Here is a 13,619-nt window from a genome sequence, read left to right as displayed (position 1 = left end):
CTAGGATTTAAGAACTCTCCCAAAAAAGTGCTCCGGACAATATTCCAAATCTCAGTGCCTACTATCTCCCAATATTCTTTTAAAAAATAAGCTTGAAAGCCATCTGGACCAGGAGCCTTAAAAGGGCTCATACTGAATACTGCTGACTTGACTTCTGCAAAAAAGACAAGGTCAATTAACCTAGCACAAGCCTCAGTGCTTAGAGTGGGCATCGGAACATCCCCTAAACAATCAACCTCAACCTCTTCCGTTGTACCAAAGAGATTCTTGTAAAAAGAGAGGGCTTCTTCCTGGAGAATATCTGGATCAGTAGACCAAGACCCATCGCTAACATATAATCCATGTACTCTATTATGGTTTCTACGCACCAAAGTCTGAAGATGAAAGAATTTAGTGTTTCTATCCCTATACTTGACCTACTGCTCTCTAGATTTCTGGTACCAAAAAAGTTACTCTTGCAACAAAAGCCTATTGTAATCTTCCCTCAGTTCAGCTTCTTTAATTCTCAGAGATAACACATCGGTAACCTCCAAACGTCGTTGAATCTGATCAATCTAATATTCCAGCTTATTTTTTCGCACAAAAATATTTCCAAAAATCTTTGAGTTGAAGTCCAAAGAAGCCTGTTGAACTATCTTAAGCCTTTCGGTAACGCCTCCAAACTCTTGATTCCAAGCCTTACTAATAACATGTTTATAAGAAGGATGTGTTGCCCACACAGCTTGGAACCTAAAAGGACGTGAACCTTTCACTCTGGGGCTACCATGACAACGAACTAAAATAGGACAATGATCAGAATGAAGCCTGCTAAGAATTTCAGAATAACCCTCAGGAAACATTGTCATCCACACCTCATTAACTATAGCTCTATCCAACCTTTTAGCCAAGTCCCTGCCAGCCTGAACTGCTCTATACCAAGTATATCTCCTACCAGTCACTTTAAGATTAAAGAGCTCACAGTCATCTAGAGTAGTAGCTAATAGACTAGCTCTGTGAGAAGAAAAATAAGCACCTGTACTCTCATCTGGTGCCACAATCTCATTAAAATCACCAACGGCCATCCATGGTCTATTATGGCCTGAATTAATAGAACGCAAATGATCCCAAAGCATACATCTTTTTTCGAATTGAAGACTCCCATATACTGCACTACAAAGCCAAACTAAGTTATCCACACTCACTTTCACTGTGATACATTGGTCAATTTGATTAATAACCACACAAGAAGCATTAGCAATAGAAGATAGAAACCAAATGCCACCCCTGTGTCCTACTGCTTCCTCAATACCAACACAATGAAAACCCAACTTATCCCAAAAATTCTTCAAATTATTAAACATGGTATGAGTCTCAAAGAGAAAGAAGAAAGATGGTTTATATATTCTCACCAAATTTTTGCAATGCACACGGGCCATCTTGTTAGACGCACCCCTCACATTCCAGGCTATGATATTGAAACTATCCATAAAAACAGCAAAAAGGGAGCTCCAATAACAAACCCGAGACTCAACATGATGTCCCTGTCTTCGACGATCCTGCCTTTAATGGACTCTCAAGTTGCAGCCCAATTTTCTCCGTCGAAACTTGCACCATACCCGCCGTTGATGCTCCATCCTTATCTACTGGTGAATTCTGTAAAGAGTTTGGGCGAGGACGCTTTCGCACAGTGCCATTTGTTGTCTCACCTTGCTGCTGATGATGAACATTGTGCCAGGTCCCCGAAGAAGCCACACTAACAGGTTTTCCAATATTGATGCCCATGCTTAATTTTACTTTGGATCCAGTAGCATGTGTTATACGTTGGTGATTAGGCCTTGTCCAAGTATTGGTAGCCTTGTTAGGAGTCTTCTTTACTTTTGGTTGGACCTGATGGATGCTAAGAGAAGGCTTCTGACCCATTTTATACTTTTCTTTCCTAATCACTTGAGTCCAACCTTCCAAATCCTCATGTTGTGCATGGTCTACATGAACAGCATGCAAATCACTCTCCACCAAATCCGGGACAGTAACATTTACAGTCTCATCTCCAAGATTCTTGCCAAAATGAAAACTTGCCTTTTCAACATGTACTGGATTTTTTGAATTTGAGCTTTCTGGCTGCTTTGCTACATCGCTGATCACCTTGGCATTAGTTCCTCCTCCTGCATTGCTGTCAGTCTTGCACACCTTCATATCATGACCAAACTTGAGACAGGAGCCACAAATAAGGTGAAGACTTTCATATTCAACCTCATATTCAACGCCTTCAACAAGAATCTTCTTAGTCACTGGCAATCCTAAATCTATCTGAACACAGGCTCGAGCATATCGTCCTCTTTCAGCTAATTTTATTGCCAAATCAACCTTAACGGGAATGCCAACTGCAGCCGCAACACGGAGCATTGCATCTTCTTGGTAGCACCAAATTGGTAATCCGGAAATTCTAATCCACACTAAAGTTGCTCCAAAACAGTTTTCACTTGATCTAAACTCTTGATCCCAAGGCTTCACAGCCACATAATTTCCCTCGATCATCCACGGACCTCCTAAGATAACCTTTTCTCGCTCCTCAGCTACATCAAACTTCACGAGAAAGTAGTCAAATCCCACATCCAATAAATCAAAACCTCCCTTAATCCTCCATACCGTTCGGAGTTTATGAGACAATGCAGTGTAGCTATAATGTTTACCTAGCACCTTAATCACTATAGCATCCTTATAAGGTTCTGCCAAGCAATTCTTAGCTTCTTGGGTAAACGTGACACTCGATGGCAAGAGATCTCCTTGCTTCCCAGAAAATTACCGCAATGTTATCTCCCGATAAAGTTTCAACAAGTGAAAAAGCTTTAGCAATCTTGGAACCCACAACTTTATCCCTAAAAGAAACCTTCAAAGGCTTAGAAACCCCTCCCGAAATATGATCCTCCTTTTCCCCTGATGCAATCCCTCCCCCGCTCTCCCCCTTATCTCTTCTGCCGACATTATCGGCTGCCCCACCGTGTTTCACCCTCAAAGAAAACAAAAAGATTATTTTTTTTTTTTAGTTATGCTACGTGTACATTGAAATTAATCATCAAAGTCAGTCACTAGTATAAAATACATGCTAGAATATAAATACACATTGAAAATAAATTAAATCACACATGTATTTATATATAAATATATTAATGATTGATTTTAGTGACTAATTTTAATAATAATATTTTTAATTTTTTAATTTTTTATATTTTGTCAGGAGACAAAAAGTCTTATAAATTAGGATTAAAAAAAATGAGCTTAATTTGTTGGGCTTGGGCTTTAAATTTAGTCCAAGTGTTCAAATATAACACTAAATGTCTAAAAGTTTTTTGAATAGGTTTATAAATTATTTTTTTATTTTTAATTTATAAAAAAATATAATATTAATATTTGGTATAATTTTTAAAATTAAATTATAATTTTAAAAAAAATTATTTTTGTGTTTATGAAAAATTAAAAAATAATTCTTTTCATAATAAAAAATTTTTATTATTATTATTTTTAAAATAAGTATTTTTAAAATTAAAAAATTAAATATTAAATAATTTATTTATAAATGATTTTTAATATAAATATTTATTATTTAAATTATTTTTTTAAAAAAATTTAATTAAACTATTTATTTAAATTAGCCTTAATCTTAGGGTACATTATCATCTATGGGATTTATGGGAATTTGTATTTGGCAGTAAATAAGATATTTTCATCGGCGGCAGCTTTTTTCTCTCTCTCTCTCATAGCAGCACCGCTTCACCTCTCTTCTTGTTTCAGTTTTCTGATTTTTCTCCTCTTGACACCGTGTTCACTCTCATATCTGAGTTTTATTGTTATTAATTTTTTTTTGCTTAGGAAACCCAAAAGCAACTTTTTATATTTTAAAAATAGTTCAGTTTTTTATTTGGTCCGATTTAGAGATGGTAAAATTTAAATCGATTTAAATTAAATTTAAATAAAAAATTTAATCGCACTAATTCGAATTTGTTTATTGGATTTTATTTTTTACAAATTGCTAAATTGGATCGCATTTTAAATATATTTTTTTATAACCTATTTAATATAATTTAAACAGTATAATATGTTATAATATTATTATTTTATTATTATATTTATAATTATATTTATAATATGTTTAATTTATTATACATTTTTATATTATTTATATATTATTATTATTTAATAAATATTTTATTTTTAAAATGTTTTTATTTATTTATTTTAACTAATCTATAATTTATTTCTATTGTTATGTTATTGTTGGCTTTTTAAAATATTGTTGAAACTTGTTATGTCATTGTTGATTATTTAAAATTTGATATTAAAACTTATATGTATTAATTTTTGTTAATTTACAAAATCACAAATCCAATCTAATCCAAACATCTTGAAATTATATCGGATCGGACCAATTTTTTTTTAAATCATTCAATCCAAACTGCACTACAAATAAACGGATGAATTTTTACTCAAAATCTATTTAAACTGCAACGCAAATACCCCTAATCCAACCTACTAATTTCCGGTCGATTTTCCTGTTCTTGTCCGGTTTTTAAAGATCGATTTTTTTAATTTTTAATAAATCAATCTGTAATTTCTATTGGTTTACAATTTGACTGGTTCGACCGACAAAATCGAACCGAATTTCAAAACCTTACTTCCATATAGGTATAACTAGGTTTCTAAATTTCTATATAAGACACTACTAGGCATAAGGTTTTCCTCCATCAATACCTATCTATCTCTCTTGCTCTTTCTATATATAGCTTAGCTTGCCACCTGCTTTAATTATTTCTTAGCTTGCTTGGTGACATGGCACTAACTGGTAAGCTTAGTATTGAAATTGGAATTCATGCACCTGCTGCAAAGTTCTTCCATCTCATGACAAAGCAACTACACCATGTTCAAAACGTTTGTGAAAGGGTGCATGGTGCCAAGCTTCATGAAGGTGATGAATGGCACAGCGTTGGTGGTTCTGTTAAACACTGGACTTATGTCATAGGTAATAATTAAGCTTGTAAATAAATTGATTATTAGTCTCTTATCGTTTCAATTATTGTAGTACTATACCCTCAAAAATTTTTATTTGATGTTTATTCCTTCCCCCTCCCCCCTTTCTCAATCTAAAGGTTTGGTTGAAACGTTATTTTTTTTATTTTAAATTTTAATATCTACTACTTTTAAAATTTTGTGACAAAATAAAAAATAGTTAAAACAATAAAATCAATTCTATTTTATTTTTCACTTCTAATTTTTACCTTTTTATTCATCAAATATGATTAAAAAAATAAATAAAATGAAATGAAAATACAAATAAAGCATCTCTAGAAGAAAGGCCAAGATCAAAACAACTAAGATTAGCCGAAATCAAAACATAATGTACTTTAAAGAACCAAAAATAACATATTTAAACCCATTTTTTCATTGTAAATTATAATATGCATGCGTTTATGGTGATTACAGTGATTATATGCAAGTATTATTAAAATTAAAATTATATTTTTTTATATTTTAATAATATTTTTTAGTAATATTTTTTAAAAAAATTAAATAATAAAAAAGATTACTTTAATTTTAGCAACATTTTCTAAAATAATAAAACCACTATAATTAATATGCTTTTTTTCTTTTCTTTTGTTTCCCTTTACATCAGACGGTAAGGTTACTACATGTAAGGAGACCGTTGAGTCGATTGATGAGCAGAACCTTTCAGCAACATACAAACTGTTTGACGGAGATGTCGGTCAACATTATAAGGTGTTGAAGCTGAGCTTTCAAGTGAGTGATAAAGAGAATGGAGGTGCCACTGTTAAATGGACTACTGAATATGAGAAGATCAATAATGATGTTGAAGCTCCATATGGCTACATAGAATACCTTGACAAGTGCACCGTAGAAATGGATTCTCATCTTGTTAAGGCATGAGCCAGAACCATTAAAATGATAATTAAGGTGTATGTTTGTGGCTTGAAGTTAAAATGCTTATCTAAATTAATAATGAGTGTGACCTAATTAATATAATAAGGGTGTGTTTGCGTCATATGCTACGTTCACCCGTTGTTTCAAGGGATTGAACATGTGTAGGTATGTCATCATTAATGATTTCCTGTTGATGGCATTAATTATGTATGTCTTCTGTATGTCTTGGAAAGTGTATGTGTAATGCAAATAATTGAATGTGTATTTATATATATCACATGAATTTTCCGACTTATATCAATGGTCAAGGAAAACGGTATATTCTCTTGAAAGTCAAAATTTATATATATTTATCTTTATATAAAATTAATAATTAATAAATATTAGATGATAATTTAGTTAAATTTATTAAATTATCTAATAATTTTGATTATTAACTTCACAAAAATATAATTACATATAAAATTTTGACTGTAATCAAATATCAATAATTTGTTTTTATTTTAGAAAAAAATAAAATTTACTTTTTATTTTTAATATTCTCAAAAAGTTTTAAAAATGCATTTGAAGTTGAACATTTAATTTATATTAATTTTATCTTTAATATTTTTATAAATTTTATTTTTTTTGTCATTTTTTTATGATCAATTTGTGATCAATATTTTTTTTTCAAATTTATTCTCATCCCCATCTTCTTCTTCTCATGCCTCATCATCAATCAACAACATTAACATGGGCCACAACTCTCCACCCCTAATGCACCACCGGAAGAAGCTTCGGATCATATTTGATACACTAAGAAGCTTGTACTTCTCCACTTCCTCACAATGTGGGATGATGATGATGCATGAATGAATAAAGTACTACTATGCCTTATTTTTCTGCCTCTTTAACTAATTAGTTAATATTATTTGGGATCACTCACCAAATTCCTTTTCTTTCACGCAATTTGCCATACATTTGTTCCTTTAACCAGGTAGGACTGTGGGAGTGGTGAGATTTGGTAGTTGGAATAGTGTGGTAAGTGTGTTGTGGGGAGTTGACGGGTGGGTGGCAATAGTAAGGGTGGTGTGGTGGGTGCATGTTAGGGGAGAAAAGCGGAGAGAGGAGAATGATGAAGCAGCAGAAGATGATTGGGATGATGATGATGGGTTAGATAAAAGGGATAAATTTGGGAAAAAAAGAAAAAAGGTTGACTACAAGTTTATTGTTAAAAAATTAAGAGAAAAAGATAAAAAATTAAAAATTATTAAAAAAAAATGTTGAGTATTGTTGAATTTACAACGGATTTAACATTGCAAGTTAGCAGTAGGTTTACTAGTAAATTAGGCTTTTCGACAGTAAATTTGCCCGTAATAATTGAAGGAAAAAAGAAAAATTGACACGTTAATTACCGTTGAATTTAGAGTTAGATTTTTCGGACAGCAAATTTAATTAGTGCAACACTGCGTTTTATTCACTCGTTGATTTATTATTGGCGAATTTATCCGCCGATAAATCTGACATTAATCTTACCCTAAATTTGAACTAAGAATCCTCTCTCCCCTGATTTCGAATTACAGCCTCTTTCTCCTAACCCTCTCATCTCTCACTCTCGACTACAAGAAAAATGATGAGTACCGTCGAAAAAACGAATAAAATCTAACGGTACAATGGTTAACGTCGACTTTTTCGTCGGAATTTATCCGACGAAATAAACCTCGCCGGTAACATGTTACCGGAAAATTTTTGCGTCCAACGGAAGTAGCGATGGAATATTGGCAGTAAGAAAACGGAATCTGTTGAACATTACTGACAGTAATGTTAGCGCCATATCATACGTCTCCGCGCTATCTTACCGACGGATTAATCCAACGGATATGCCAACAGAATTTTTTTTAATTTTTTTAAATTGTTACTATTAGTATATTCCGACACCGACGGTAATTACAATAGTAGGCTTTTTCATTTTATTAATAATCTTTTTCTGTCCATCTATAATAATGTATTCTGATAATTAATAATTGAAATTGTGCTTTAAATTTGATGTGAAATATAAAACATATAAATTAAAACACAGAATGATGGTAATTGAAATATCTAAAACAATGGTAATTATATTATATTATTCTCAAAGTTTAGTAAAGAAATACATATCATAGAATAAACATTTACATTAACCCTATTCAGATTCTTCATCTTCTTCCTCTGGTTCACCATCCTCTTCTTTCGAGGTAATTCCTGATCATCAAACTCATCTTCCTCTTCTTCGTTAAGGACGTCTCAGGCAGCTCCCTCTGCAGCGGCCTATCGTCGGCTATCTCTCCTTCAGGTGAGCTTTGTGACGCAAATTCGCCCTCTCTTCTCTCACTCTCTCTCTAACCATCTCGTCTCTCCCTTAGCAATGTCTCTGGCTGCCTTTTACCCCGGCAGCCCCCTCTCGACGTCCGTCTCTCCTTCAGGTGAGCTTCGACGCAACTCCAGCAGCCACTGTAACTCCTTCCCCTCCGACTGCCGTTGCAACTCCTTCCCCGAGTTTCGTTTCTATTATGTTTTTGCAATTTAGGTTCTTAACCAAATCTCGTTATCAATTTTGTTTTGGTTAGCTTTAGTTTCATTAATTTGATTTTTAGTTAGTTAGCTTAGTTAGAGTTATTTTTTGTTTTAGTGGATTTAGGTAGTTAAGATAAGATTAGAATAAGTTACTAGGTTCTGAGACTGCCGGAAGTGTTTGGAACTTCTTAAGTTCTAATGAATATGCTGCTAGAACTATTTGGTTAAATGCTTGATTGTGTTGAATGTTCATATTGATTATCGCTTGTTACTTCGTGATGCTTGTTCATAGTGATTATTGCTTGGATTTGGGCACTTAATTATTGTGGAATAGAACCTAAATTGTTTAAATGTTGATACTTCGCATATTTTAGGTAATTGATTTGGCATGCATTGAAATTGTTAAGTTGGACTGATTATTTGGCCTGTTACCATATTTTTAGAAAATTTTCAAGTTATATTGAACCATGCTTGCTATATGTACTTAATTTCAATTAATGTGTTTCTCTTACTAAGTTACATAGCACCTATGTGTTTTTCTAAGTTGCAGGTTGTGACATATTTTTGCTATTAATTATTTTTGTGACATATGTGTTTGCCAGTTTGCTCTTTGTAGATATGACGATCGACAAAGGTGTTACGAATCGACCTGGTAGTCGTGGTTGAGGGAGGGTGTCTACTAGTACCCCTAGGACTTCTTAGCCATCGCCCTTTACTCCAACTACCCCTGGGACATCACAGGCAATGGATGCGCAGGATCAGCCATTCATCATAATCCCTAACCCCAACTACGTGGCTCATTCTGCTGCGCCACCTCCGCCACTAGGAAGTCGTCCGATTGCTTCACTAGAGTGGACTCCTCCACCACCTCCATCCACTTAACATCCCACTATTTTGATGACTACACCTCCTCAAGCGATAGACACCGTGGTGCCATAATTCTCTCACGGATCCCATCCAGATGCCTCTCTATCATCTCCATACGGATGACCATTTTGTCTAATGATTTAACGGCGTGAGTACTATTTTAATTCTTTTATATGAAAACTAATTTGATATTTTTATTCAACATATGTGGTTGCTAATCTTAAATTTCCATTTTAGTTAGTTAATTTAATTTAGTTACATTCAATTTTATGATTTTAGTGGATTTATGGTTTTTCTCCAATTGGCCTATTAGGAAAAACTTCGTCACTCCATCTGCAAGCTTATTTCCCTCTCTAGGAAGAACCTATGTGAAGCCACAAGTAGGAACACCCTTTGCCAGATAAGAATATCTCGAAGAATCGGTTTCACCTCTACTACATAAGTCATTGATTTCACTGCTTGCACGAGAGGTAGATTATCCGACTTTATTTGCTACAATTTAAGATTTGTAGCTAAAATTAGCACGCTTCTCATTGCTTCTGCTTCTACAACAGAATAAGCTCTAATTCTCATTGATTCTCCTGTTAGCAGTCGACCTGAGTTATCCCGAATCACTATTGCAGTTGCTCCCTCTGCCTTAGATATTCTGTATACAGCATTTACGTTGGCCTTCAGCCAGTTCTCCGATGGAGGTCTTTAGGTAATACTCCTCCTACTTCTACTCTTATTCTGGTCTTATCTGAATTGTTCCCCTTTTTTTGCATTACTTCCTTGATTTTCTGATTCTAGAATTTTAGCTCTGTTGATGGTAGCACTAGGATTGGCTTGGTGTTTTGAAATATGGTCTTATTTCTCATTTTCCAAATTTTTCAACTTAGTACTCCAATTCTTCCAATTAGATCATCTGCCTCTTCCCTCCCTTCTCTTCTGATTTTTCTGCACATTTTAAGCAATCATTTTGCAAATGACTTGACTATCTCTGGTGTTGATAAGTACTGACTCTGTACACCAAACCACATTGTTCTGGTCCACGGGCATAAAAGAATAGCATGTTCCATGGTCTCTATCTCTTCCTTACAAATTCACTATTATTTTCGTTTTGAATAAGTTATTATAGACTGGTATTATATCTTGTGCGGCTTTCGACAAAAATATTCGTATCTTCGATGAAACGTGCATTTTCCAAATCTCCTTCCAAAGATTAGCTATATATGTGCTTGTCGAAGGTCCCTATTCTTCTCTGCCATATTTTTCCTTCTTTACCACATAATATCCCATCTTAATAGGCCCCCATCCTATCTGAATGGTCATATTAATCTGTCTTCACTCCTCAGTAAATTGATGGACATTTGCAGAGTTTTGTCACTTATGTTCCTTGGAAATAAGGCTCTTATTTTCTCTTGTTTCTACCCTTCTCCTTCGATGATCATCTCTTTTAACTCTGTTCACTTCTCTGCTCGTAAGGATTTTACCCATTCTTATAACCCAATTTTCCTTCCATATATTTACTTCTGAGCCCTTTCTAATACTCCATCTCCCACTTCTTCTCAAGAAATTCATGCCCTGAATAAGACTCCTCCATGTTCATAATGTCCCACTCCCGATATTTGCTTTCCAAAAGCTATTGTCCTCAAAATATATAGCTTTTAGAATTTTACCCATATTATGTTTGGATTTTCAATCACTCTCCATTTTTGCATGGCTAGATAGACTAAATTCTGACACTATAACTCCATAAAACCTAATCTGTCATCCATTTTGCTTTTGCAAACTTTGCTCTAGCTCTTCCAATGTATTTCATTCTATCTCTCAGAGTTTGTCTACCAAAATTTTACAATTTTTTATCCTATTCTTTGACAAAAGTATTTGGACAGTAAGACAATACTTTATACTCATAGCATAACTGGGTATGACATGAATTACTACTTTAATCAAGATCTCTTTTCCTACCTGATTAAGCAGTTGTTCTCTCCACCCTTCAATTTTGTTGTCTATCTTTTTTTCTTGCCATGCTAACGCTTTGTTTTTTTATCTTTCCCAATGCGCCGATAATTCGAGGTATTTCTCTGGATTTTTCCAAGCTTGCATGCCCATTATCTCTTCTATATTAATTCTCGTCTAAATAGATACCTGTTATCCAAACACTATGCTTGATTTTTCTAAATTTATCTTTTGTCCCGAGGCATCCGTGTATCTATTTAGAAAAAGATGCTTTGATATAATTCCTCTTCTTTAGCTTCCGCAAAAAGAATAGGCAATTATCTACAAACAGTAGATGAGTGATTGTTGGTACAGTTGGTGCAAGTTTGATGCCTAAAATTTGTCCTTCCCTTTGTGGTTCCTCCATAAGTATTGTGAAAATCTCTGCTGCCATTATGAAAAGGTATGGTGATAGCAGATCACCTTGTCTCAGACCTCTTTTGAGGCTTTATTCTTTTAGAGAGTTTACCATTTATTTTAAATTTGTAACTAGTACTTTTAAGAGAGTTTACCAAAGGGCAGTAATCAGATCCTTTCACTGAGAGGGCTGTAAGGGTCGCATTTTGATATAGTCTCCTCTAATCCCAGTTGACAAGAGCCCTATCAAGCTTTTCTCTTGTTACGAAGCCATTCCTAGGATTACTAAACGACATGAATTTTCCTCCTTTAAGATCAATGTCCATCAATCTATTACCATTCACGAAGTTCCTTAATTCTTCCACATGTTCTCTTGGCTTCAAATGTAGGCCCACTTTTTTTTCTTGATTTAAAATATCATTAAAATCTCCAATAAACAGTTGTGGTTCATTTTGATTTAGATTCTAAGCTGCTAAATCCCTCCATTGCTTCTTTCTTTGCCTAAACTTAGGATCTCCATACACAAAACATCAATCCCACTTATTTATATAATATAAGTCTTAATAAATTTATCACACCAAGAGTAAATTTTAAAATTCATATTTTTATTCCATAAAAGACTTAGACCTCCGGACAAGTCCCGGAGTTCTACGCAAAAGGATTTATCAAAACAGAGTTGTCATTTTAGTTTATTGATTTTACGCTCTTTAGCTCTTATTTCCATGAGGAAAACTATGGCTGGCTTGATTTTTTTGTAAAGATATTTTAATTTAGAACTTGTCATAGTTGCTGCCACACCACGACAATTCCAACTTACGATACTCATGGTTAGGATTGGGGCTTGTATGGACCCGCCTCCTCAGCCATTGCTCTACTGAAAACAACTTGCATTTCTCCCACAACCATGTCTTTTCCTGTTACCTCTTCTTTCTTGTTCTCTGTGTTGTCTTGAAGCAATTCATCTTCTTCCTCCCCTTTAGCTTTTATCATCAAAACATCATGTGTTCTTTTTTTTTTTTGATATTCAACTTGCTTATGACTTCCATTGCTAGCCTCTTTTCCCATTCAGCATACACTGTTTGTGTTTCCATTATCATAATTTTATCTTCATCCTCCTCTTCAGCTAGCTCCACAAAGTATGTACCTCCCTCTACTGCATTCTGTATGATTAAATTCTTCTCTTTCGCTATACCGTCTATCTCTTTTACCATTCTCCCATGTGCCCAAATTTTTCTACTATCTTTCTCATTAAATGCTATTGCCTTGCCTTTGTCTTGTTGTTCTAGTTTTCCTGCTGTATTTGTTATATTTTTAGCTCCAAAACAAACCTTAAGAATCTTTCCTATTGTTTTTGGGTCGTTGCAGCTTCTGTTATGTTGTATTGTCCTCTACAGTTCTTTTTTTTCCTTATCCTTTCTTGTATTTTGTTGATCCACTTCCATGAGGCATGATGGTTTAGATTTTTTGGATTTTTTAATTTTTGGTTAATACTTTTCTCTTTTTTCTGTTGTTTTCCTGTCCAATTCACAGCCACTATTCCCCCTCTATTGGCCCTGTTTTTTCTTTCTCTCTTGCCCCTGATCTTATTTAAATCTGTCATATTTTTTTTATATCTTCTTAGCCCTCTTATTATAATTTCCTTGATTTTCTGCCATCTCTAGTTAATTATGAAGGATTTTCTCTACGTGCTTTGTTGCTCTGAGTTTCTTTTGCCCTAACTGCTCCTGATTTTCTGCTGCTACTTTCTTTCCTTTTTCCTTCCTTTCCTCTTCTAGTTCTCTTCCTACTTCGCTGGCTACAGATTCCTGTAGTTCTTCCACTCTCTCATAATTGTTTTAAATGTCACGTGCCTCCGTCTCTTCATCCACCTCTTGTGATTTGTTTTGCTTCCATCTTCATCCCTCTCCTATGTTCAGAAATTTAGCTTGGTCTACTCCTAGCCCAGGAGTATATCTAGGTACCTCTAGATTCTA

General features: G+C 34.2%; 2 protein-coding genes across 2 annotated transcripts; one reads left to right on the top strand and one right to left on the bottom strand.

Annotated features, from left to right (window-relative positions):
- Positions 1-554: 554 nt before the first annotated feature.
- Positions 555-1,061, bottom strand: LOC140181436 (uncharacterized). The gene has a single exon (XM_072225004.1). The coding sequence runs from the start codon at positions 1,059-1,061 to the stop codon at positions 555-557; it is 507 nt and encodes a 168-aa protein (XP_072081105.1).
- Positions 1,062-4,688: 3,627 nt separating this feature from the next.
- LOC112770761 (MLP-like protein 43) lies at positions 4,689-6,205 on the top strand. The gene is made up of 2 exons (XM_025815160.3): positions 4,689-4,993; positions 5,645-6,205. Exons 1-2 carry the CDS (start codon positions 4,804-4,806, stop codon positions 5,914-5,916), a joined length of 462 nt encoding a protein of 153 aa, XP_025670945.1. The 5' UTR covers positions 4,689-4,803; the 3' UTR covers positions 5,917-6,205.
- The last annotated feature ends 7,414 nt before the right edge of the window (positions 6,206-13,619 follow it).

This window comes from Arachis hypogaea, chromosome 18, assembly GCF_003086295.3.
Source record: "Arachis hypogaea cultivar Tifrunner chromosome 18, arahy.Tifrunner.gnm2.J5K5, whole genome shotgun sequence".
Lineage (NCBI taxonomy): Eukaryota > Viridiplantae > Streptophyta > Magnoliopsida > Fabales > Fabaceae > Arachis > Arachis hypogaea.
Note: the sequence above shows the minus strand (reverse complement) of the source record. Positions and strands in the feature narration are given on the sequence as shown.